The sequence below is a fragment of the Neomonachus schauinslandi genome, chromosome 10 (assembly GCF_002201575.2).
Source record: "Neomonachus schauinslandi chromosome 10, ASM220157v2, whole genome shotgun sequence".
Taxonomy (NCBI): Eukaryota; Metazoa; Chordata; class Mammalia; order Carnivora; family Phocidae; genus Neomonachus; species Neomonachus schauinslandi.
This window is the reverse complement of record NC_058412.1, coordinates 87216916-87243666: the sequence shown is the minus strand read 5'-3', so window position 1 is coordinate 87243666 and position 26751 is coordinate 87216916. Positions and strand designations below refer to the sequence as shown.

Below are 26751 nucleotides of genomic sequence, written 5' to 3'. Positions count from 1 at the left end.
AATTTCCAAGCTTTGAAAATACACCAAATGCCAGTGTCATATGACCAAGGCTCTCCTTTGCATTCAGGTGGTCTCAGGGTAGTCCTAAGTGACGGTAAGTCTGGGCTATTAAAAAAGTATAATGCTTTTCTTCCCAAGGCTCAGTGGGTAATACATTTGCAAAGGATTCAAGTATCGTGGTAGGCCTGCCATCTAAAAGGGGCCTTCAAACTGCATTTCTTTTTTTTTTAAAGATTTATTTATTTGAGAGAGAGAGAGAGAGTGTGTGCAGAGCAGGAGGGGCAGAGGGAGAGGAAGAGAGAGAATCTCAAGCAGACTCCCACTGAGCATGGAGCCTGATGCTGGCCTTGATCCCATGACCCAGAGATCATGACCTGAGCCGAAACAAGAGTCAGACACCTAACTGATTGAGCCACCTGGGCACCCCTCAAACTGCATTTCTATTTCATTTAACTAACCTGCCCAAAGTTTGTGCATTTGTTCCTAACTGGGGAAAAGTAGATCTGCAAGCAGATGGGCTCTGTTAAGAACAGAAGCTGTGGAGCAGAGCACTGAAGCTCCACCTTCGTGGCTCGCAGGGAGGGTGGCACGTCTGTGCCCACATAGAAGCCCTCTGGATGCCACTGAAGGTGACTAGCCCAGCACCCTGTCCTTAAATACCATTTCAGAAATACAATTCAATAAATGTCACTGCTCACACATCAGGGGCTCAGCCTGGAACTCGGAGAGTTCCTTCAGCAAGTCTGGATAAACCAGCCTCCGAGGGCCTGCTATTTTACTCTCCTAACTGAGCGGTGTGGCAACAGCACATATAAAGCAGCTAGAAACATCCTTGAAGGGCCACGAAGAGCAAGCAGATCCTCCTGGAGAGCCACTTGAATGCGTCCACTCCCTTCACCCACACTCAAGTGGTTTCTGAGAAGCAGTGGGAAGCAGACGAGAGGGAGCCTTTCCTTTCATCCCTTCAGGGCTGGCTGCCTGTTCCGCGGGCCACCTCACGCTGCGGCGTGACTGGGGACCTGTGCTTGTCACTGAGCCCTTCCTGTCAGAATGCAAGCCAGCCACAGAGAGAGTGCCCAAATCACCACTCCTCAGAAAGAAGGGAAATTAAAAAGGGAAAATTTCAAAAATTCCCTCAGCCTTTTATTGCAGAAATAACACAAATTGTTCCTCTGGGCAGTTCTCGGTGAGGCTCTTAATGGAGTCATTGCTGCCATTAACCCTCTGCTGTCCTGCTGAGGACACTGGGAGCCATGGCATTCCAGAACCCAAGACTGTCCTGTCTCGCACACCCCATCTCAATTCCAGAGGCTGTCAGAGGCCTGGAACCACTCGTAGATAGGAACGCTCTAGGAGAGAGAGGCAGACCTCCGGGGGTCTCGCCTGCAGCCACAGGGTGGGTCCAGGTGTAAGTGGAGAGGCCAGAAGTCAGATATCACACCCTCCTCAGTGCTTGCAGATCTCCCCACTGCACACACACATCCCACACGCCTGCACACACCCCCCCCCCAGGCACACACACCACATACCAACTCATACCACACCATGTGCCACATTCACACACACCACACTCACACATACCACATGTACACACACATACACACACCACACCACACACATACCACACACACATACCACATGCATACACACACCACTCACATATGCCACGCACACACATACCACATCATACACATACCACACTCACACACCTCACACACATGCACACACACCACATGCATGCACACACACACTACATACCAACTCACACCACACTCATATATACCACGTGCATACACACACCATACACACACCACACCACACACACCACACTCACAATACTACAAGCATACACACACCACACTCACACATACTACTCACACACATACCACATGCACACATACCATACACACACCACACTTGAACATACCATACCACACACATACCACACCACACATACACCACGGGCACACACACCACACTCACACACACACCACAGGTACACACACACCACAGGCACACAATATGCATTCTCCAGTAGGACAGAGGCTCAGGTGCTGTGATGCTCCCCCCCCTTGTGTGCCCACTGTGGGCTGTGAGCACTTGGAAGGTGGGACTCTTCCCACCCACTGACCCACCTGGAACACAGTCCAGCGTTGATAAACATCTGATGAATGAATGAATGGACAAGGAGGCTGGACAAACATAAACTTACACTTCCCATAGCAAATGCAGCTGACCTCTTGCCCAGGCCAAGGCAGAGTCCCTGCACCCTGTCTCACTTACAAATATGTATTCAAAGTCCTGTGTGCCCTTCACTGTCCCAAGATGGGGATAGGCAGTTGGTAAATGCAGAATAGCCACACTCAGGAAGCCAGCACTCCAGCCATGAGACAGACAACTGTCACGTAAATATACACACTACCTTCTCAGGAGGAGAAAATGGGGGTGTGGAGTGCTGGGTGGGGAGGCTCCATCACTCAGAGGTCAGGGGCCACTCTGAGGGATGTGCAGACAGGTGGGGAGGGCACTCAGGCTGTGGGGAGAGCTGAAGAGGCCCTTGGGGAGCCAACAGGATGGAGGGACAGGGGCCTGGAGGCCAGTGTAGCCACGAATGGAATGAGCCAGGGGCAGGCCTGGAACTGAGCCTGGGAGGGAGGTGGGCGCGGGTGGGCGAGGACACTCCTCAGCAGCCCCCAGGCTGTCCCTGTGCTCCCTGTCACCTCCTCTGTGCTCATGCTTGGGGTTGGTCACCTTAGCCAGGTGTCTCCTCCGCCCAGGCCGAGCAGGACTCAGAGGTGGCTGGAAGGAGGGAACCAGGAGCCAGGAGCCACAAAGGCGACTGAGATTCTCTGGTAACTTCTGAGGGGAGCCTGAGTGGAGCACTGCACTGAGGCTCATCTCGCTTTGCTTCCTGAGTCTTTCCAGTCCTAAAAGCATTCCCAGTGCCCCTCAGAAAGAAGCAGAGATGACACAGCAGGCCTGGGTGCCCAGCAATGGGGACAACAGTCTTGACACAGAGGCTGAGATTTCATAACCCCTGGGCAATACCCTGAGGGATTTAGCCACCAGAAATATAAGGGTCTAGCTAACTAGCCAAATTCTCATCTCTCCAAGTAGTATGTAACTTAGGAAGGGTGTTTGTTTTCCTGTGAGCATTTTGGACTAACATAAAAAGTGATTAAGTATCTGACTGAACTTTATCTTTTCCTGAAGCAGGAAGAAAGCAGAGGACAGAAAGCAAATATTTATTGAATACCTATTCTGAGCTTGGTTCTCTAAATGCCCTTGCTCACTGAATTCTATTATCAACTCCACTGTACGGTTAAAAAAAGGAGACTCAAAGACCAAATACATGTCCCAAAGTTACCATTTAATAATAAAAAAGTGTCATGATTTGTATCTGTTTACCGACTCTAGAGCCCAAACTGTCCATACTTGATTTTTATCTAAGCCTGTCCCCTGGATCAGAACATAGTTTGGGATTAATGCTGGGGTAATTCACACAGGAGAGAAGTCCCACACTTTTGGGAGACAATGATTAAACATTAATCAGCATAATAAGATCACATGGAAGGGTCTTGTGGTGACCCCAACAGCAGAAAATTAGGGCTAGGCTGGGACAGTGTGGTGGTGTTTTACACAGGTCTTTGCCAACTCAGAGCATCCCTCAGGCCCCGGGGGGAGGGCTGGGGAAGGGAGAGTGTGAGGTGAAGGGTGTAAGGGAGCTGTCCCTATGTCCACTGTCCTGCAGCCTCATGTGGCAAGCATGATGGGGATCAGTCCAACACGGTAAGCCTCAGGCTCCCGCTGCTAGCCGGTGCAAAAGTGACTCTGGGGTCAACCAGGTGCCACCTGAGAAAATCTCATGGCCTCTCAGGATTCCTGAGCATTATGGAGTCAATTCACTAAAGGGCAGCCCCAGGCCCTTGACATTCAGCATAGCTCCCCGGCAGGGCGATGAAGATGTTCTCATTAACTGGAATGTACGTAGTCAGGGCTCAATGAATATTTGTTGAATTTTGTAGTTGAGTGACAATAAGGTAGCATGGAGTAAGCTGCCACAGAAAGACTGGAACTCAAAGTCCCCTCTCGTCTGCCAAGCCCAAAGCTTAGCTCTATACTTGCATCACTTGGCCCCTGGCACCCCCTGTAGGATCTGTGTCCTGATCCTGAAGATTAGGGGGCCCGGCAAGGTGAAATGTTTCCCCGAGGTCACCTGTGGGATCCCTAACTGCGAAGTCCCTACACAAGGGTGCCTCCCTAGCAAACCCATTCCCTCTCTGTGCATGTGGAGGGCGGCAGGCATCAATGCCCCATGGGAGAGCTTGCGAGAGCTCAGCAAGCCGAGAGCTCAGGGCACTTCTTTCCTTTAGTCTTGGCATTTGCACGTGGCCCGCTTTCTGGAGTGGGATGACTATGAAGCTATAAAATATGCTTTTTATAGCTGCTTTACCAAAAGTAATTATTCATTCTCTTCTTAAATGAAGCAAGGACTTTGTTTTTTGTTTTTTGTTTTTTTTTTAAGATTTATTTGAGAGAGAGAGAGAATGAGAGAGAGAGCACATGAGAGGGGGGAGGGTCAGAGGGAGAGGCAGGCTCCCCGCCGAGCAGGGAGCCCGATGCGGGACTTGATCCAGGGACTCCAGGATCATGACCTGAGCCGAAGGTAGTTGCTTAACCAACTGAGCCACCCAGGCACCCAAGGACTTTGGTTTTAGAATGGCTCTGATTAATGCAATTTTAACAGGACTGTTCAAAAGCCAATGCTGAAGGTAAAAAATCTTGCTTTGATCCACCTGCTTCCTGCCTTTTTAAATCCGATCAATGCCATCACCATGATGCTTTTGAAAGGTAAGTGAGCATCATCCATGGATTTTAGAGACCCCTCTTCCCTTGCTGACTCCAGAGTGGAACACATGCAAACAACAAAGCATTCCAGGCAGGCAAAATCAAGCTGGTCTGAAGGAGTGATGCCAAGCCCAGAGTCACTTGAGGTGTGATATAAACGGAGGTTGTCAGATGGAACCAGCATCCCCGGCATGGGAACAAATGAGCTGGTCAGATGCACATGGAAGGGAAATGTCAGGCAAGCAGTGTGGGCAAGAGGAAATATGAACGGAGCAGGAGAGAGGCATGATTCCTCACCCATGTCCTTCAGAGGCTTTGTTTGAAGAGGTTTAGAGGTAAGAGCTGCAGAGAGAACAGGGGCTTGGTAGGGGTGCCTGTGCCCTAACCCAAGCAGATGGGCAAAAGTAGGTGCTCCTAAAAAGGTTATGTGAACATGGCAGGGGATGGATGTCACAGCACAATTTTCGGTGGGAATCATGTGCAGGGGTCTCTAACTCTCCACATTAATCCACAGGATTCAAGAAAAAAAAAAGTCCTTGAAAAACACCCTGAGATACACACTTCCTACCTGGCTTCCTGTGGGAACAGCCACATTCTGTGGCTGGAGACCACCCCCTGAGACCCTCTTGTGCCTGGTGCCTTTGCCCCTCAATCTTAACTCACATGCCATCTCCCCAGAAGCCCTCATGACCACAGACACCTCAACAGTGACGCCCGCTCACACCCCAGACACCATCGTTGTACCCCCAACCTAATTCCAAGTAAGAACAATGCCAACCACAGAATGAGTCTAAGAAAGCCTGAATTCTAATTTTCCCCATGAGGACTACTTTACTGCTTCTTTTGAAATGCCAAACACGAAGGGCTATCATTGAATATTTTGGAGCCCTTACTAAATGCCTACTCTAGCTCCCGGGTGACCAGGGTTGTTCTCTGAGGCTGACTCTGGAACACTTATTTCTTAACTTGCTACTGCCTGTCTCTCCCACCAGACTTGAGGCTCTGGAGCGCAGCAGGTCTGTCTGTGGCCCCTGGGTGTAGCACGGTGCCCAGCAGAGTTGGAGGCTAGTACATCTTGTTGGTAAGTGGACAAATGCCTCTCTATCCTCTTGTCCGATGCGCTCTGGGCTTCACCCTGGAGTTGAGTGCCCCAGGCAGAGGCTTGTAGAACACAGTAGGTTATGATGGTGGTGGGAAAGGCAGGCCTTTGCTCACGCCAGGGGAAGCTGGGGGCTCCAGCGCTCTGCAGTGGTCAGTGCAAATTGAGCTCTCCTGGCTCGAAGAGCCTCCTCCAACACAATTCTGTGAGGACGCTGTGTCTGTTCCTGGAGCTGGCTGAGCTCAGAGAAGCCTGGAGCCATAACAGAGTCTGTCTCCTTAGCAAGAGCCCAACCAGAACCCGAGAGGTCGAGAGGGGTCCCTGCTCTTGGTGACAAGTGATAGCACAGAGCGTCACAGGCCCCCAGGGCGTTCTTCTCTCAAAGGAGGCTCTCCAGAGTCCATTGGGCAGAGAGGTGAGCAAAGTGGGGGCTCTGTCTGACATTGCACTCCAGGCAGCCTGTCACTCCAGGCCACAGACTGAGAGAGCCAGAGAGGAAGAGGCGGAGGGGGAGGGTAAGGGGGGACAGGTTTGGCTGCAGCTTCCTGGGAAACTGCATCAGCCAGATGACAATCAGAATTAGCATCAGAACACCTTGATGAAAGGAAGGAAGAAAGAGTTGAATCCATGAATGAAAAATAGATTATTCACTGTCAGTCTGAACAATGGAACAAGACATAAATAGCAGCCATGTGCAGGACATGCCAATTTTGCTCAAAAATGGTGTGCACGGTACTCCAGCAGCCCTCCAGAAAGCTCAGTAGCACAGCCAGGTTCTGCACTGAGCAGATGGGGCAGAGGGAGACTAACAATGGCCTCTCAGAAGTGGGAAGGACGTGGGCTTGAAGTCAGAGATTCAGAGTTCTAGCTCTGTTATTTACAACCGTTATTTACAACAGTGCCCACGTGAGGCAGGGGGTGCGGAGGGGGGAGCAGGACAGATAGGAAACAGAAGATGGAAGGTGGAAGAAGAGGCCCGAGCCACCAGCCTCAGGTAAGTGACTGTGCCTCTTGGAGCTTGGGCTCCAACATCAGGAAGACAGTTGAGATAAAGAGTGATGGGGTTGGTAAAGCTATCAAGGGCCACTGCTGTTACTGAACTGGGCAGAGGTAAGTGTTCCAGGGCCCCGACCCTGCCCAGCACTGGGAGAAATCTGTCAGTGGAAGCAAGGAAGGAGGGACGCCCACGGATAAGAATGGAGCCCGTCGGTTGTAGTTTTAGTAAGGGACCATCAGGGTGTACAGGGCCATCATCACCTCAGTCCTCTCCATACTTGACAATCAAGGAGGCCCGGGATTGCCAGAAACCAGGCCCCTCCATATCTCACTGGGCTCTGCTAGGACAATTCTGCCGGCAAATGCTATTTAGTCTGTCACCAGCCCGGGTCCCTCTCTGCAAGACTGACCTGGCCCTAAGCACATGTGTCTGTGCCCTCTGGTGCTCCAGAGCACAGGGCTGCAGCACGCTGGCTTCTGGGCCCTACCGCCCCTTCCCTGTGAGCTGAAGGGGTCTCTGCAGCAGCCTCCTCTGATGATCCCCCTCTCCCAGGGCCTGTCAATCCTGGAGAGACTTCACTCCTCTGCACCTGAGTTGCCACGGAGAGACACCATGACTCACCTAGGTGACAGAGGGTCCTGCACCTGTTACCCAGAGTGCCCTGTCAGCTCTCGGGTGCAGCTATGTGTCAGGCTCTGTGCCATCTCCTTCCATTCAACAAAAACTCAGGAAGTAGGAATAACTGCTCTCCCCACTTACTGAGGCACAATGGGGAGGAGCTTGGGCACTCGGGAAGGAGCCAGGATTCAAATGGAGGGTGGGTGACAATGTTCACAGGGGCCCTCCTTACCTTGGTGAAGGTCAGACAGTCCTTGTCCTGGTCTCTGTCCTTCATCTCGAAATCATAAAGTGCTTTGCCCTGGGGCGGGGTCTGCGGCAAGGGCCGGACGCACTGGATGTAGCTGGCGGGCAGGAAGCCGTGCGCCCCGTGCAGCTCCCCATGGTACCAGTGCTCGTCCACCCTGCGCCGCAGGATGATGATGTCGCCCTTGCTGAACTTGAGGTCGCCGGGTTCTTTCCCCTCGTAACTGTAGAGTGCCTTCCCATAGGGAAGCTGGGAAAGAGTCTGAAAGCAAAACATAGCATCTGGTTACTCAGCGTGGCCTTCCTGCTGCCCTGTTAGATCTGTCTGGGATGGGGGGCTCCTGTGCTGTGGGCACGTACAGAATGTTCCAGAGTGGTAAGTACTTCAAAAGAACAGACACCCTATATGGGGATACTCAAGCCCATGGCCCTGCTGAGACAAAACGGCCCCCATAATGGCAGTCCCCCCTCAAATAGTGCGTGTGAGAGGGGGGCCAGGCATGGTCCTGGACTGTCCACAGGAACCAACTCACTCTGCTGAAAAGGACTCTGGAACAGAAGCTAAATTACTATCATTTACAGGTGAGGAACTGAGGCACGGAGAAAGAGAAAGTAACTGGCCCAAAGCCCCACCCCCGTAAGGATAGCGGAATCCCTACCCAGGTGGGCTGGCTCTGATATTCTCATCCACTGCTCTGTGCTAAATTGTCTTCCACTATGTGCTATTTCTAGCTGCCAGACTTCCAACAATTATTGTCCAATAACATTTTCCTGACTTCATCTCCGAACCTTCACAGCGACTCAGAACACATGTCAAGGGGCTTCTCAGGTCAAGGGGACAGACCCACACCTACTGTGGGACCTTCCCACTCACAGCCTTAAAGCCAAGGGCATACACCTGTGACATCCAGCCCAGAGGGACAGTGTGGCCATGGAAGGTGGAGGCCACCCCCGGGACATTGGTCCCCAATGCACTAGGAGTTCTAACAAGTGGTCCCTGACTGTCACAACACACCCCCCACCATACACATACCAATGACAAATAGCTTTTTGATGCATATGGCAGTCTGGTCCAGAAGCACAATTTCAAGACCATAAAATAGTATCCTCTCAATGTCATGGGATGCTCTTGTCATCCTGTCAAAGATTAGCCAACCTTTCTGAAAGTGATCTGCCATCTTTGGTCTCTAATGGTGAATGACTGGTTCTGAAACCAAAACAGAATTTGTGGCAATCTTCTGCTCTTCTGCAATAAGAGTCTGTTGAACCACCCTGAAACTTGATGTCACCATCCACTTCCCGGGCTCCTCAACTTAACTGGACCTGTCTCATAAAGACCAGTGGCCACCTGGGTTTCTATTCCTCTTCCGTATGGGTGGCCAACAACCATCAACTGAGTAAGCTCTGTCAGAGGCCAAGTCTCTGCCAGAGGAAAACCAAAGGAAAACCCACTACTGTCCCTGTGGCAATACCCAACAATTTCCCTGACAGAAGCTGCATTTTCTTACCAGGGCTGTCTATGCCAAGGATTTCTTTAGTATTCGAATCAATCAATAGAACCACAAAAGCCTGCAGCAGTAGTACATCGAAAAGCTCTTTGTAGGGGACTTAATAACATGTTGGCAACTCAATCACTCTGCATTTATGTTTCAGCAATGTCAAATGACAGCAGTTAAGAGAGAACCTGCTGGCAAATTGACAGCTACTGCTAACCAATTAAATAGTAACACCAGAGGATTTTTCGTTGCAGAACTCAATGAGGAAAAAAAAAATCAATTTGCTTCCAATAATACTCATCCTGGCTAGCTTTGTACGATAAGCACAATAGCCTGTAACAGGCCCTGATTTCAGACGGCTGAGGCAAAGCGGTGATTTGCAGAACAAGGACTGTGATCAGAAAAGAATGGAAGGGGCTGTTGGCTGTGAATCACCCGAAGGACCTCAGACACACAAAGGCCAGTCAGCCCCTGGCCCAGGGGTTCTCAGGGAGGAACAGTTTTGTCCCCCAGGGAATATCTCGCAATGTGTGAAGACATTTTTGCTTGTCACAGCTGGGAGGTGGGATGTTATTGGCCTCTAATGTGTAGAGGCCAGGGATGCTGCTAATCGTCCGGCAATGCACGGGGCAGCCCCCACAGCAAAGGACTGCCCCGCCCAGAACATTAACAGTGCCGAGGCTGAGAAACTCTGCCCCAGCCTGTCAGGTTAAATTTACAATAAGACAGGGTAGCTTTCTTGTTCTATTTGAACTTAGTCTATTACAACTTTAGAAGTTAAATATAACACTGACTTCCGTGATGGGACTCTTGTCACTACTAAGCACAGGAGAGGCTGAGACACCCATCAAGATAAGAGGCGTGAGAGGGACAGTAAGGAGAGAACCCGCCGTCAACTTGAAAATGGGCTTCAGCTCGGTGCACGACAGGAACCTTTGCTTTGCCTCCGGCCCCATTTCCTTTCACCCCCAGACCAAGCGGGGAGTGATCAAAGGCAATGTTTGGAGACCCAAAGACACTTGGGGTAGCTGGTAAATTTGCTACTCTTCATAACAAAGGAGAGCAAGAAAGGCCAGATTTGCACCTTTGCTTCGATGGGCTCTGCACCCCTCTGTGCGCTTGCATGCTGCTTGAACATTCGCACGTCCCCATTCTCCCCGTGTAGCAGAGCCACTAGCATTCCCACTCTGGCCTGCCCCCACCAGCTCTGCCGGCTCCGTCGACACAGACGCCACTCGCCAGCACACTCCTATGCATGCTGTGCAATCCCGGCCCCCACCTGCCCGGGTGCAGCGAAGGGCCTGGGTGTAGTGACAAGAAACTGAGGCCCTTCCCATGCGGGAGGCCTGGCTCCGGGGCTGGTGCTCTTGAGTAGTGTGTCCTCCCAGTTCCTGTGAGGCACGTACTGCAGATGTTCAGGGGACCTGGTCGTTCACTGACTCTCCAGAACGGGCCTGTCCCCACCCATCTGGGCTCCGTGGCCCCAGGCCTCCTGTACAGCCCAACACCTTCCACGACCCAAACTCTGCCTGCCTCTCTCTCTGCTTCCAACATCCCTTCCAAGTGGTGGACTTCGTTCCAATCTAATCGCTTGCTCAACTTCTTGATCTGACGTCCCACGGCTGTCCCAAGAGCCTCCAACACTGCATTCCTCACCCTGGCCAGGGAACGCCTGCCCACCACCAAGCATGTACCCTCGGTGGCCCGTATGCCCACCCTCTCCCTCCACCTTAGCACTCATCCTCAAGTCTTACTGCCCCTACTGGTAAGCAAGCCCTCAGGGAAACACCAGGCCTGCTTCCACCCGCCATGGCCAGGCCCTTCCTCTCTTCCACCTACACCACTGCAAACCTCCACCAGTGGTGGGCCCAATCAGCCCACTGTGAGGCTGGATGCCTGAACACAGAGCTGATCCTACCCCCTGGGGCTCAGGAGCTTTCAGTGGCTACCTACTACCTTCAGGGAGGGGCACCAAGCTCCTCAGCATGGCATTCAGACTCCCCCACATGGCCTCAGCTCAGCTTCCAGCCACCGCTCGCTCCTGACATTCTTCTCCACAGCCCGTGCAAGCCACAGGGGCAGCATCCTTGCTCAAAAAGAGCTCCTGCTTCTGGAACCTCTGGGGCTTGCCTACCACCTTGGCCCCTCCCTCTTCCTCCCAAACCTGGCAGCAGCAGCCTGTGTTCTCCTATGTCCTCGGAGCTTCTACTCCATCACACCCCTACCACACTAGTCCCTATTAAACCAAGCCCCAGGACAGGAGTGTCCGGCACATGGTAGGTGTCCTATGCATGTTTGCTCATTCAGCTGGGCTCAGTTTATTCCTGAGATAGAGCCTGGGTGGGGCTGGAGGTGAGGAAAGTCAGAAATGACAGATTTGACATGACACCCCTTGTAAAGCAGCATGCCTCACAGAGATCCAGGGTAAGGGTGCTGATCCCAGCTCCACATGCAGGAGCAGAAGAGCAGTTGTGCTAGTGGGTAGACCAGGGAAGGAGAGGGGCCAGGGGCGTCTGAAGCAGCAGAAGCAGGGCAGGAGTGGCTTGCACGCATGGCTGCCCAGTCGGGGCCAGCCATCTCGTGACCCTGAGGTCAGATCACAGGGCTCAGAGCACACAGCACAGCCCTGCTGGCCCAGCCATGGTCTGGTCAGGCAGCCATGCTCTGGTCTGTGCCTGTGGGTGGGCAAGGACAGGGCGAGTGGAGAGAGGGAGCCATGGAGAAGGGAAGGGGGAGAGGGAGGCAGTACAGCCCACCTGAGAATTCCCTCCCCACACTGCCAAGATCAGCACCTGAGGGAGCAAAACTGAGATGCAGGACATACTTCTGAGGGCAATGATAAAAGTCAGGGACAACGCCAAGAGGCGGTTTCTTTAGGGGGGCAGAGCAGCCGGAACCTGGTTCTCGCTGTGAGGAAAGGCTCTGAAATGGGGACTCTCAGACCTCCGAGGCGCCTGTCATCTTTAAACCCTTTCTAAGATTAACTTCATTAGTCCATGACAGGGCCTGGAGGCAGCACCCGCGAGGATCCTCCCAGCCCAAGGAAACTGAGCGGGTTTCCATGTAGCCATTACCTCTCTGCCCGCAGACTGCTCCTTATAACCCCTCAGCTGTGTGTGCTCCCCTCTGGAGGAATCCCATTCAAACACTGCCACTGAGCTGGCATTCTATGGGCTCAAGACATTAAGGAAAAGAAATAAAAGGAAAAGGGAAATACATCTGGGATGCCTACAAGATAATTAACACCAGCCACCCCTGCAAGGCATTAATAATAATTAAAACTTATAATGTCAATTTCATGGCTCATTACTCGGATGTAGCACACAAATCTTACTGTGGGCTTAATGTCCTACCCCGTGGAGACTTGGGTGCTCACGCATGCACAGCAGCACCATCTCCATCTTTTATGGAGATCACCGCGGCAGCGGGGTTTGACAAATGTGCCTTCATTACAGCATGCTGGTGACAAGGCTCTAAGTCGCGCTGGCTTCCCTGGGCGTGGGGCCTGGAGCGCGTGGGGGAGGGCAGCGTGGCAGGGCCAGGTGTCACTCCTTCACATCCCCCAGCAAGCTCCGGTAACAGTGTGGACAAAGAACTCGACCATGTTTTAGATTCTAAGGACTCAACCCGTCTCCCTTACTCAGAGCTTCCCAGGCAACACCTGTAGTGAGCATAGCTTCTAACTGCATGTTACCAGTGGAGGGCCCCCCTGGCCCATCAGCCCCAGGAGGACAGATAACGTGCCTATTTTTTGTTCAATGTTGCATCCCCGACCCCTGGCCCGACATAGATCACGTGCTCAAAATATCTATTGAATGAATGAACATATGGACCAGTCAAACCAACCCTGCAGGATTGGGCCTGGGCTAAAAGTTTCCCCTGCACATTTTTTTCCCAGGATGTGAGGTTCAGGGTCCTTGAAGCCCAAAGTCCCATTGCTAAGAGTGACTGGGCCTGGATAAATGGGGAAAATCCCAATGATTACTCGAGGAGGAGGGCATGATAACTGGAGGAACCAGGCTGAGCAAACACACAGAGTTGGACACAGACACAGTGCCGGACAGACTTGGACACAGACGTGGGTCTGCCTCCCACAGACATAGCAGAACTGACGGTCACTGGGGAAACACATCCTGGCACGTTTCAGGGATGGTGAGCGGGCCACAGAAGGGAGGTGGCCTCACCACAAACATGCCAAGCCTGCAGAGCCCACAAAAGTGGCAGAGATAGCTAACTGTCCCCCAATATCCACTTGCTCCTGCTTCTTGCCAGTGAGAATATTCCAAGTTTCAACTGGGGGTCAAGGTTACCCAGCTAGACTTCATTTCTCAGCCTCGCTTGCAGGTAGCCATGGCCATGTGTTGTAACTTAGTCATCTAGTACACGTGAGAGTGGCTCGTGCAATTCTGGACCCTGTTTCATAATGACCCTTGTAAGGAAATCCTAATGCCTGATTCTCCCTTCCACGGCCTGGATGGCAGAGGCGGTGGAGGTGAGCCAGCTTCTTCCACTCCAGATCCCCGTCCGAGCAAAAGAGAGAGGAACCTGCTCCTTGGATGGCCGTGTAGAACAGATCCCTGGACTGTTATGTGAGGAAAGGACACTTCACCTTACTCGGGCCGCTGTGCTTGGGGATCTTCTCACCAGAGCTCAGCTGGACCCTGAGTAACCCAGACGCTCTGGGGTGTGACTTACCATTTCTCCAGCTCGTAAGCAGTTTTCAAGGCAAAGCGTTGACCCCACACCACTGTGGAGGCTACCATTCATGTATTCCCCGTTAGGACAGTACCATGAACACGAACCCTCTCAGGTTTAGAATTACTTGAAAAGCCATGATTTCATGCATTAAATGAAGTACTGAAACAGAGTCCCCTCCCTCTAGTTTATGTATCAAATCTGTGATAGAGATGTCACTACATCACACATCAACCAGGATGTTCCCAGGTTTTAGTTCTCCCCCTCTTCAAGCCCTTTCTTCCATTTTTCTCATTAAAAGCTTTGCATTTGGGTGCTGGACTTTTGTTCCTTTCACTCTTCTGTTCTAACGATTTTTTTTTCTTTCTGGTATTTGCATAGATGTGCTTCCAAGAATTTATGGAACAGCACGACATGCCAGACCCTGCAGTAGGCTACAGGGGAGTAAGACACATCCCTTTGTTCAGAGGGTCACCAACCCGGGCAACAAAAGAGAAATGCACATTTTGTCCCCCAGCTCAGGTGGGGTGAGGACAGCACTAGGCCCTCACCATGTGATGCAGACGTAAGCTGTCTACAGCCAAGAGTGGCCGTTAGCCTCCGTGTTGAGCACGAGTTTCATGTTTCACCAAGATTTGTGAGGATTAAAAAGAAATTGTACTTTTTTCTTTCTTTTTCTTTTACTTTTCCTGGATCTTGTCAAAGGCTCTCTTCTCAGCTTTGCCTACAGTTCTATGCACTTTGGCAGTCAGTTCGCTGATGTTAGTGGTAATTTGCCAGAAGGTAAGAGGGCTTAACTTCTCCGTCTGAGCTGTTAGGAGAAGTGAGATTTAAGGAAACCCATGTTCTGCCTTAGAGACATCTGGTGACTTTGGGCTGGATGGAGTCATCTGTATGTGCAAGGTGTGAAGCCCCTTGGGTTCCTCCAGACGAACGGTGCTATATAAAGCAATAGCGTGCTTACACCATAGAAGGCCTGTGGCTCTTTGAACTTCTTCTCAAATTAGCTGACACAACTTTGTAATAAAATCATCATGGCATAAGAAATAAAACTTTTTCAAAACAACATGCTCCTCTTCAAAGAATTTATGCTTTAAAAAACTTCAGTCACCCTTCTGAGGGTGTGAAGCCACTTTCTAAGCCACTTGCATATGTGACCCTGGAAAGAGGAGAGATACCGGGGCGCCTGGGTGGCTCAGTCGTTAAGCATCTGCCTTCGGCTCAGGTCATGATCCGGGGGTCCTGGGATCGAGCCCCGCATTGGGCTCCCTGCTCAGCGGGAAGCCTGCTTCTCCCTCTCCCACTCCCCCTGCTTGTGTTCCCTCTCTAGCTGTCTCTCTCTCTCTGTCAAATAAATAAAATCTTTAAAAAAAAAAAAAAAGAACGAGGAGAGATACCAGGATCAAACAAAGTCCAGCAGAGAGAAGGTGAGATCCAAAATTAAGGTCTTCTGGAAGCTGAGTCTCAGGAAAAGTTGCTCCTAACAAGGACATAGCTCAGTTAGGAGAGTTTTTTTTTTTTTCTATTTGGGGAGATTTATAGCCAACATTAATGGAAATATTGAGAGTGAAGATGATTCTGGGGAAAGTACACATGCACACACATGCACACACACATGCGTGCGTGCACACATGGACATGCTCACAGGCTGGGCCCCGGCTCAGCACTCACACTGATGAGGGTCACAGACATACAGTAGAGAGCTCTCGAGTGTGACGATCAGATCTCTAACATCCTCCTCCCCGTCCTCAGGGAACACGTGGGCTCCTTCCCACCAGGGCTAGGAGCTCGCTTTTTACTACCCACATGAAGAGGAATAAAGGGAAGCCTCACAGTCACCAAAACAAAGTCCGCCTCTGCTGACCCCTGGCACAAGACCACTGCTGAGGCCAGCTGGACTGACTCTTGGGGTGCCAGCTTCTCGCCCCGCCATGAGCACAGGCTGGGGGAGGGGAGCATGCATACTTGTACGTGCCCCTTCTCCCCCGCACACCTGTGCAGCCTTCAAAGTCTGAGCAGCTTCTCACCACACACAACTGCATTTCTCTGCACCAGCTTTTTCAGAGTCAGCTGGTTTTACAGAGTTTCCACAGGAACACTACAGTGTGTCCCATTCTGGTCAAACAACGGCTTCACCACATTCTGTTTCGCCAGCAATCTCTCTATTCTGGGTTGCAAAGACAAAGATGGCCTGGGAGAAGCTTCTCAGAAATGCTTGCGTTGTCCAACTCCCGATTATCTACGCACGCCATGGCAGGGGTGAGGGAGCACTACACTTTACCATGTGTTTCAGCCCTCCTCACTGTGCCCCTCAGAGGGCCCTGGACACACAGTGACTGAGCCGTCACCACACGGGGCCCGGGCCTACCTTCTCACTCTCCTCCTGAGAGAAGAGAAGGGAACAGCTCGACAACCAAGGTCAGGAATGAAAACCAGAGGGTTCTATGAAAGGGACAGCAAAGGGAGCCGAAGGTCGAGGCCCCTGACCAGAATTCCGTAAGTGCACTGGTCCAGGGCTGTGGGTGCCAGCAGGCAGAGCACACAGCCACACAAGAAGACTCCCAGGGGCTGCAAAGGAGGCTGACCACCAATAATGGGTGTGGCCTCCCTTCCCTGAAATCAAGACAGATATGCCTGGGCAGAGGCAACAGCCTGCCCTCCCTCTTGGCTAGGAGAGGCGGAATCTGACTGCGCAAACGGCCCGCCCGCTGAAGGGCAGAGTGAGGCCCCACATGGGAGCGGCTGGGCTTTACCGCACCCCGTTGGTTTCCAAACTGCTCCAGCCCAGCACACAGCATGACCCTCCAGGAGAGAGTGTGTGCCCCACTCCCCTACCTCCAAAGCCGCCACGTCAGTTCTGCTCTCCTTCATTTTCATAACATGTTTCCACTCAAGAGCTTGCAAAGGTTCAAAGGGTAACAAAACCAGGTTCTCAACCGCTGCGAGACACCCTGTTGTACACGCACAACCTGTGTTCTGTCCGGCACCAGCCAGCTCTCCGTGGACCTCCTCCCCCGCCCGCTCACAGCCCCTGCTGCCTGTGAGCCAGGCTCTCCCCTGCATCTGCCCCTGTGACCTCACCGGGCTCCACAGATCCTGCCACTCTGGGAGCTGTGAAGGCCTATTTGTGCTTCAGTCCATGACCTACCCAGACTGTGAAGGATGCCCTATGACGTCTGGCTCATAAAGGAAATCAGAAGTAATTCTGTTCTGACAATTATGAAAACATGAGAGTATTAGAATTGCCTGGAAAAGTTTTAACCCTAGGCTTGGCAGTCTTATAACTAGGGTGTTAGTAAGTATTATTCAGAGACCAAAACACCTAGTTCAGTCTCCTGAGACCCACCTTTAATACCCTGTGCAGAAAGAGGCGTGTGTGAATAACACGTATGTATGCACGCAAGCACATCCATACATACACACACTCAAACTGTTCCTCAAACCTAATCCGCCCACCACACACGCAGGTCTATTGTTCTGAAGTCAGAGAGGAGAAAGAGAAGGTGAACATCTAATATTAGCATAGATCAGGAGCTGTTAAATGGGCCTGGGGCCAAATCCATCCTGCCCGCTGTCTTTGTAAATCAAGCTTTATGGGGACGCAGCCTCGCCCGTCCATTTACAACAGCCGAGCTGAGTACTTGCAACAGTCCATATGGGCCACAAAGCCAAAAGCATTCGCTATCTGGCACTTCACAGAAAAAAGTCTGCCAACTCCTGGAATGGAAGGTCAAAGCTAGCAACGGACCAAGGTCTGAGGCTTGCACAGTTCTCACTCGTTCCTGGGTAAAGGAGGGGTGGTGGCTGCTGGGCCCCTCTGTGTGGGTGGAGTGTGCGCTCCATTTCAGAACAGCATGCCACTTCCACTGTCAAAGCCGCAGTTGGGGAAGTGGAGACAGCCCTGGTGTGGGGGTGGCCTTGCAGGGTGCCGTGTGACAAATCACCTCCATACGCAGGGCCTCCATTCTCCCATACACTGGAGATAATCAAATCTGTCCTTCCAAATTTTCTAGTAATGTCAAGAGAATAAAATTGATGGCATGTAAACGAGCTTTCTGTCTCTTAATGAAGAAGGTGCTATAAAAATGATCATCGTAGACTGCTTGCTGAGGCAAACAAATGTTCCAGGATCCTGGATGCTGGTGCTAGAAAAGGCACCACTAATGACCCCTAAGTGTAGACTGGAAGTAGCATCAGATGGATGAGGCGAGGACATTGCCCCACCTGGCATCTGCACACATTGGCTCCATCATACGCTGGGTGAAAGAAATACCAGCAAAGGTCTAGCGTGCTGTCCTCAGCTGTGACCTCCTCTCCTTCCCTGTGTCTCTGGGCACTGCTTAGGGTCCTGGGAGTCCTTCCCACCTTGCTTCCAAAGGGATGCTCTTCATCCAGACTCCTGAGGTTCCTGCCACCCCTTCATCATAAGCACTGGCCACTTTCCCCTCAACTCTTGGGATGCGCCGTATGCTGCTTCCTGCACTCACCCTGTGTGACCCGTGGACTCCTCACAGCCACCCATGGGTTGGTCTTAGATCACTGACACTCTACAGATGGAAACAGGCATGATGAAGTTCAGGAACTTGCCCAAGGTCCCAGATGTGGGAGGAAACAGCAGACCAGGGTCGGAGCCCAGGGGGTCTGACTTCCAAGCCTGAGCACCAACGCACCACTTACATGGCCTTCTAAAAATAACATGACCATTTATTTAGCTGCTACTTCATGCCAAACACTCCAGATAACTCGATTATTGCTCACAGGAACCTTGTGAAGTAGGAATTACTATTGTCATTTTACTACTGAGGAAAATTAAGACAGGCAAGGAAGTTCCTCAGTGTCAAGGGGCTTGTAAGAGGGGACCAGCTTCCAGCTCGTAACCCCAGCCTGCCTCCTCACACTCCCAAAGCGGGAGAGGAGCCCTTGGGGGCGCTCTGATGATTACCTGGAAGGAAACATGGAAGGAAAAGGAAAGATGTGGACAGGTTATCCACCGGGCCAGAAGGGTCCAGATCTTTGTTTGCATTTATCCACTTCAGAGAAGAAGTAGTCATTTCCCCACTTTCTGGGAAGACCACACCAATACTGTCAACTGATGTGGAGACGTTCCTAGACATGTCCTAGACAATGGTTACCTAGAGGAGAGCATGGCTGACTACTGCAGCATGCCCTGGGCTGGGGATTGTGGTCTGTACCTTGAGAAGTGGTCTCTGTCTGGCAGCTTACTGCCCCTATGATCCCTCCCAGGGGAAGGGCTCGCTGCCTGCAACCCCAGCCCCTCCATCGCAGGCACTGTTGGGTCTGAATCCAGGGGTGTCCAGGCCAGTCCTATGTCTGACATCATAACCAAGGTTCCTAAGGGAAGCACTCACCAAAGGCTCCTGTATGGGGCCAAAAGGGCCTCACACTGTATACCAGGATCTCCAAACACCTCAGAAGGTCAGGAGGTCAGGAAGGAAAACAAAGTCTTCCCATCCTTCAACATCTGTTGTTTTTCAAAAAAGAAAGTAGGGGCAGATGGTTCCTTCTGACCCTACTTCAGTTGAAACTAACCAGCAAATAACCTTTAAATATTTTTTTACACATTATGATTTTAATGCTACCCTCCACCTCAAAAAAGAAAAAGTAATACAAGAAGGCAAGGGGAAAAAGAAGATAATTGTAAATATCCATGCAAAAAAAAATAAAGTTTCCCTAAGAATCCAGCTTTATTTAAGAGCAAAGAAGGGAGGCCTGAGTTAGAATCCTGGACCCTGGAGGGTCGGGATGGCCGCGCAGCAGTGCGTCTAAGAGCTTGACTTTGCCGCATGCTGGATGCCCCGCGCCTCAGTGTCCTCATCCACAAAATGGGCGTCATAAAGTACTTCTCTCGGAGGGATCTTGTGAGAGTAAGTGAGGTAACAGCTATCAGTACTTGTACAGAGAACCTGGTGAGTACTACGGTTTCCTGTTAACTTCCCAATGATAATACCGTCAGAACACAGCACATCACCTGTTTACTACAGACGTCCACATCACACAACACAGAGACAGGCACATTCTGTAAAAACAAAGACCTTAGCAAAATAAACTTGATCATGATAGTGTATTAGTCAAAGAAGAAAAGCTGTCCCATTGACAGAAAGATAGGTGCCATACTCCCCGAGACCCCACACATCGCTGTGACGGGGTTTTAGGGCAGCACCTCAAGGACTGTTCTTGCTTTCCTTCTCACCTGTCCCTCATCACCACGTGAGGAGCACAGTTTGCCATGTGGGAGATGGCATACCACAGACCAGGCGGGCATGGCCCCTGGCCATAGGGGAGTCACAGGGCAGATGGGGGGCAGGCCAGGAGGGAGACAAATAGCACCAAGCTCCCGGTGGGCTCTGAGCTTGGGGTCCCGGGCAGGGTGGGCCTGGTCTTCCCATAAGCAGAAGGGGGTCATGGGACTACCGAGGGTCCTTTCACCTACAGACAGGCCCTGAGGTTCTTAAAAATCTTTTTGCCATGCTGGGTCAATCTCAGAGAAAACATCCTATTAGCCCCTTTTCTAGATTTTCTCTGTTTTCTATAAACTGCTTTAGGCACTTTGGATACATGATAGAAAAGCATGAAAACTTCAAGCCCTGAATTAACATTTTGAATATAAATAGGTTTTGCTATTAAGTCAAAAAAAATCAAGCATGAATCAAAGGATAGCTAATGGTTTGGGCTAAATTCATGCATATATTGAATTTGCCTGCTTTCCACGAATCCTGCAATTTGCTACCTATATATAGGATAGAGATCTGGGTGTGTGGGGCTCAGACCACTGTTTGGCCTGGGACAGGCGGGTGCTGGGGCAGAATTCTTCACCGCACCATGCAGGCTGAGCCTTGATGAACACGGCTGGAGCTAGCAGGGATCCCTTGGTGCTTCATTTCCATGTTGATTTACAGAAATCATTAACGCCAGATATTTATTTATAAAATGCTGGGCCAACTTTGGAATGGAAATCACCACAAAATTGGATGTCGCAGTCACTTTTATAGACTTCAGGTGAACTTCATAAATCAATGATTGATGCAAATAGTCTCACTAAGGAGAAACAAACGAATGGCCTCTGGAGTCACTGCCACAGCGTGGATGTGAGTGTGGTAGACTCAGCTGCCAGGGCCGGCGTCCTCCCCTCGCGCAGGGGCCGGGTCATGCAACAGCAGCTTGCAAGCTGCAAGGGAGGTGCACAGGAGCCCCCTGCATTTGTTAGCCAGGGACTTGAGGGAGAAATTTCCTGGAGGCAGCTTCACTCTGAAATGTATTTCATATGCTAGAGAATCCTCCCAGTTACTACCTATTTTATCGATGAGAAATTTCTTCTTGAAGACTTCAGGCTTTAGTGTGACTTTGTAAACCCTTTTAAAGTGCAAATGGGGTCTCCAGTTGTCCTTGACCACCTCTCCAGCACAGAACCTCTTCCCCCACATAAAGGAGGGTCTTTCTTCTGCTGGCTGGCTTCTGGGCCAAGTAGTGATATCTGACCTGCCTAAAATATTCAATATTTTTGAGTTTACTAAAATATTAAAGAGCTCACTTGGCTTGCCTGAATTCTTAAAAATTAGGAAGAGGAACGCCGCCATCTACTCTAAACATGTTCTGATAGGCAGTGAACAAAACACCATAAAGTCCCTGCCTTCACGGAGTTAATGTTCCAGGAAAAGGACAAGCAAGAAAACACTTAAGTAAGTAAAATTGAGAGGCTAGAAAGGAGTAAGTGCTAAGGGGCAAACAAATCAGGGAAAGTGACAAGAAATGCTGGGAAGGGGGCACGTTGGAATCATAGAGGGGTGTCACCAAGCAGGTCATTCTGGGCAGCCCTGAGTTGGGTGCATGGGGCTTGGGAGGGTGGGAGGGAGCCAGAGGAGGCCAAGCAGCTCCAGGAGTTCCGGAGGGAGGGCTCTGAATGAGATGGGTGCAGTCAGGGGCTCTGCATTTGCAAACTGAGGCACAGGAAGAGGATAAAGGACACAGAAAATTCCTTCTTCGGGGGAACATTTTAGGAAGAGATGAGCTGCTTGCTTGGGGCAGGTGAGAGGCTATGCCTCTGAGCCCCTACAGCTCTGCCCTCAGGTCGGTCAAGTCCAGCATTCTGGATCAGGCTCAGGACAAAGGCAGCATTCGCCCTGCCAGGATGCTATAGAACATCCTGATGCACCTGCACTGAGCACACACAAGTTTTCCTTCTGAAGCAAGTAGTGGTATAATCAGTAGTATCCTGTGCAGAAACAAAACCATAACCTGAATGCTGAGCAAGTATGTGAGCTATCAACACTGTGATATAAACCATGTTCTCTGAGCCCCAAATTAAGAAACATGGCCTGGGAGGGCATAAAGATAAGTAAACACACAACTTCCAAAGAAAATCCAGCCTAAAACAGAGAGAAGAGAACAGGGACCCAGAAACTTCTCAACAAAAATGCTGGGTCCTCCAAACATGTAGTAAGTCAGTCTGCCTGCTTTCCGGGCACTCTGCCTATGAAGTGCTACCTAGAAGCAGGTGGCATAGAGTATTCTGCCTGAGACAGCAAAGAGAAACAGGTGGGAAGAAAGTAATGGAGCAGGGCCTAGCAACCATCACGTAGTGTTCTAACGAGCTGAAGGGAAATAATTTGTAACTTATTCTCTCCTCTATATTTCCTCTTGTCCCACTTACTAGCTCATTAAGAAGCATGCCTTCTTGTTGCCACATCATCTGCCCTGCTGGATTCCCTTCCTCTCTTGCTGGTATCACACAGCACATGGGAAGTGAGGCCCCCTTGTCCTCATGGCAGGGGCGGGGGTACCCAGAGGGTCCTCAGCTCTCTCTCCACACCAGCCACTACCCTTCCCACAGACAACGAAGTCTTTACCCCCTGTTTTCTGGGAAAGTCATCCAAGAGCAAAGTCAGACAGGAAATTATCAGACCCACAGAGCAGCGTTCTTTACCACGAGGGGGACTCAAAGGGGAGGAGGTACCAAACAGCGAAGTGGTCTTTAAATGACCAGTGTGCAAATGAAGAGTTGGCTGAGATATGAATGAGTGGTTGGACTTTTTAAAAATCTTGGAAATGTGCACCTATCTTTAAAACTTTTTTTATAATTTTTTTATTATATTAGTCACCATACAGTACATCATTAGTTTTGATGTAGTGTTCCATGATTCATTGTTTGCTTATTAACACCCAGTGCTCCGTTCAGTACGTGCCCTCTTTAATACCCATCACCAGGCTAACCCATCCCCCCACCTCCCTCCGCTCTAGAACCCTCAGTTTGTTTCTCAGAGTCCATAGTCTCTCATGGTTCATCTCCCCCTCCGATTTCCCCCCCTTCATTTTTCCCTTCCTTCTCCTAATGTCCTCCATGCTATTCCTTATGTTCCACAAATAAGTGAAACCATATGATAATTGACTTTCTCTGCTTGACTTATTTCACTTAACATAATCTCCTCCAGTCCCATCCATGTTGATGTAAAAGTTGGGTATTCATCTTTTCTGATGGCTGGGTAATATTCCATTGTATATATAGACCACATCTTCTTTATCCATTCATTTGTTGAAGGGCATCTCGGCTCCTTCCACAGTTTGGCTATTGTGGACATTGCTGCTATGAACATTGGGGTGCATATGGCCCTTCTTTTCACTACATCTGCATCTTTGGGGTAAATACCCAGTAGTGCAATTGCTGGGTCATAGGGTAGCTCTATTTTTAACTTTTTGAGGAACCGCCACACTGTTTTCCAAAGTGGCTGTACCAACTTGCATTCCCACCCACAGTGTAAGAGGGTTCCCCTTTCTCCACAACCTCTCCAACATTTGCTGTTTTTTGTCTTGTCAATTTTTGCCTTTCTAACTGGTGTAAGGTGGTATCTCAATGTGGTTTTGATTTGAATTTCCCTGATGGCTAATGATGTTGAACTTTTAAACAAATTTACCACCTTTCAGAAGTTATTCTAAGATGCTATAATTATTCATTTATTTTACATGACATTATTAGGTGAGTATTATTATCATCTCCATTTACAGATGAGGAAACTGAGTCACAGAAAAGTAAGAAACTTGTTCAAGGTGACATAGCCAGGCCTTATCCTCTATGCCAGGGATCAGCAAACTTTTTCTGTAAAGAGCCACATAGTAAATATTTTAGGTTTGCAGGTCTCTTGACAAACCAACTCCATTCCGCTGTTATAGCATGAAAGCGGCCATAGATTCCATAGATTATACCTCAATGAATGGGTGTGGTTGTATTCTAATAAAACTTTATTTATAAAAATAGGCAGTGGGGTAGGTCTGGCCTTCAGGTTGGGATTTGCTGCTCGAAGTATGTTGTCTCACTTTGTGTTCTGCAAAACGTGATCACTCTCAAACTGTCCTCAAGGACAATCAGGCTTAATCTGTTATTTTGTGTTTTTGAAAGCAAGAAACCAATGGATTGACTTTCTTAAAATCTGATGCCCAAACTGAGGGATCAAATTGGTCATGTACAGTATTTTATGCAATTTAGTGATACAAGACAACATGTCCAACAAGGAGAAGCCAAAGAATTTTGAAGGTAAAATTAATGACCCTAACTTGAATTTTCAACTGCAGGCGGATGAATGCCTGAATTAGACAAATTTAGGCAATGCCATCGTTTTTCTCTGGGGTACAAGCCTGGCACTGGCTGCCAGTGAGACCATGCCCGAAGCAATGTTTAACTCAGGAGATGTGTTCTGGGCTCAGAACCGAGGTCTATTCTGGAAAATGCTTCAGGGCCAGTGTGGGGCTCTATGGCCATTCCCCAATTCCTGGCAAGGCTGCAGGGAATCAGACTGGAGGGGACTGCGTGCAGCTCAAGTCAGGCCAGGCTCCTGGCACACTCATCTTCCCCAGGGCCCCAGGCTGGGGTGCAGCCTGGCCCCACCTGCTGCTGGGGATAAAAGACCACCAGCTATACTTGTCTTCTGTAAGCTGCGATGGCACGGGCTGCCAAGGCTTTGCTTTCATGCTTTATTTCCACCCCATCGGAATAGCTCAAAGGAACCCATTAGTTTCGGATCCTTTATTCTGCATGGCAAGAGATACTTCAATACAGTTGTAAGGATGCAATTAGCATACTGTGTGAATTCAAGAGCACGATCCCGAGTGCTATCCACGCACACGAGCACCCGAACGGCTGCACCCTGACCTCCTGGGACGGTAAGAACTGCTCAGCAGAGGGATGCCAATGCGTGCACCTCCCGCCCACTACGGGCAGCCCCAGCCTCCTCAGCACTGCAAGGAGAGTGGAGCGTGGCATCCCGACAGAACCAAAGGCAAGACAGTCTGTCCGGGAGGAGCGGAGTGGAGGGGGCCTTGGTGCCCAGTATGTGGCCGGGCCGGGAGAAGGCCCTGTCCCTCCGTCCCACACACGGTCTTGGGAAGAGGCACGGGTCGGAGGCAGAGCGTCACAGAACTCCATGCCACTTCAGCCTCGCTCAGGCTGCCGGGCTGCCCCCAAGAGCCGATTCCAGGGAACCAGCCCTGGCTGCAGGCCCACCTTCATCACCTGCTACGGAGACGGGACCAGGAGCACGGGTGCTCACAGGGAAGAGCTGAGGCCACAGACGGAGGACAGAAGATGAGGGGGCAGAGGCCAGCAAGGCCCAGCCGGTCAGATGCAGGCGGCCTGAGGGAGGGCCCAAGGCCGCAGCGGCCTCCCTCTGAGGGGTGAAGCACCTCGCCTCCTGCTTACAGTCAGCCTTGGCCCACATACACACAAGCAAGGGCACCCACACTGTCTTCACCAAAGACCTGGGAACCGTTATTAACGTAATTCATTCAGCCGCCCAGGATTAACTGGCCACCTAATATGTGCCACAGTTCTAGGAACCGCTAACGTGTTAGAAACAAAATAGACAGAAATTGTCTATGCCCCTGAGAGAGCATACATTTTAGAAGAGGAGAGACACATACATAATCGTTACATATATGTAGCACATTTAAGGCAGGAAGTACTAGGGAGGAGATACACCGGGAAGAGGACAGGAAGTGTCACTGGGGCTGGGGATGGTCTGCAATTTGAAATTAAGTCCAGTTCTGGGAGAAGTGCCCCAGGCAGGGAGGACACAGGCAATGCCCAGGTGAAGGCCCAGGCCCTTCAAGAATTCCTCTGCTCACACTCAAACTGGTGTCTTTATAATGGCAAAAAGAAAAGTGAGAAGCAGGGGAGAAGGGAGGAGGCAGGAAGAAAGTTTGGGGAGCTGCTAACTGATGACATATGAGGGACTTTTCTGATGGCCAATTCCTGAATCTTGCTCTGGAGCACAGCCCTGTGGGGCAGGGGGAGGGTCTGTGTACAGCATCGGGGGCTGTCAGCTTCATGAACCTAAACACCAGCACTCCTGATGCTCCAGGGAACAGATCCAAGCACAGAGCATGGAGAGAAGGGAGAAACCATCCTGGTCATCTGGGATAGAGCATCTTCCTGTGCTCAAGAGAAAAGCTGACGAGTCCTTTTTAGATTTTGGTCCAAAGTCAACAACAGATGCTACAAAGATTCCAAATGGCTGGCTTTTCACATGAGGCTCAGAAGCGGCTAATACGTGGCACAGCCTCCACTCAGCGCATGTTTACTGGGCACTCCCTTTATGAAACACTACGCAGGTGCCAGCACCACAGAGAGGAGGGACTGTGAGACCCTAACCAGGGGGTTCACAGTCCCTGCACACACAGCGTGTTTGCTCATGGGCACCAGGGTGAGAACACACACCCACACCACACCCACACACATATACCACACC

The 26751-nt window shown here is 50.6% G+C and overlaps 1 protein-coding gene across 1 annotated transcript in view; it reads right to left on the bottom strand.

The window, feature by feature from the left end:
* Nucleotides 1-26751, bottom strand: part of SH3RF3 (SH3 domain containing ring finger 3) — a 383766-nt gene that overhangs the window by 177840 nt on the left and 179175 nt on the right. The window contains exon 3 of the mRNA XM_021680271.1: nucleotides 7795-8058. Coding sequence (XP_021535946.1) covers nucleotides 7795-8058 — 264 coding nt within the window. The remainder of the gene's footprint in view (nucleotides 1-7794; nucleotides 8059-26751) is intronic.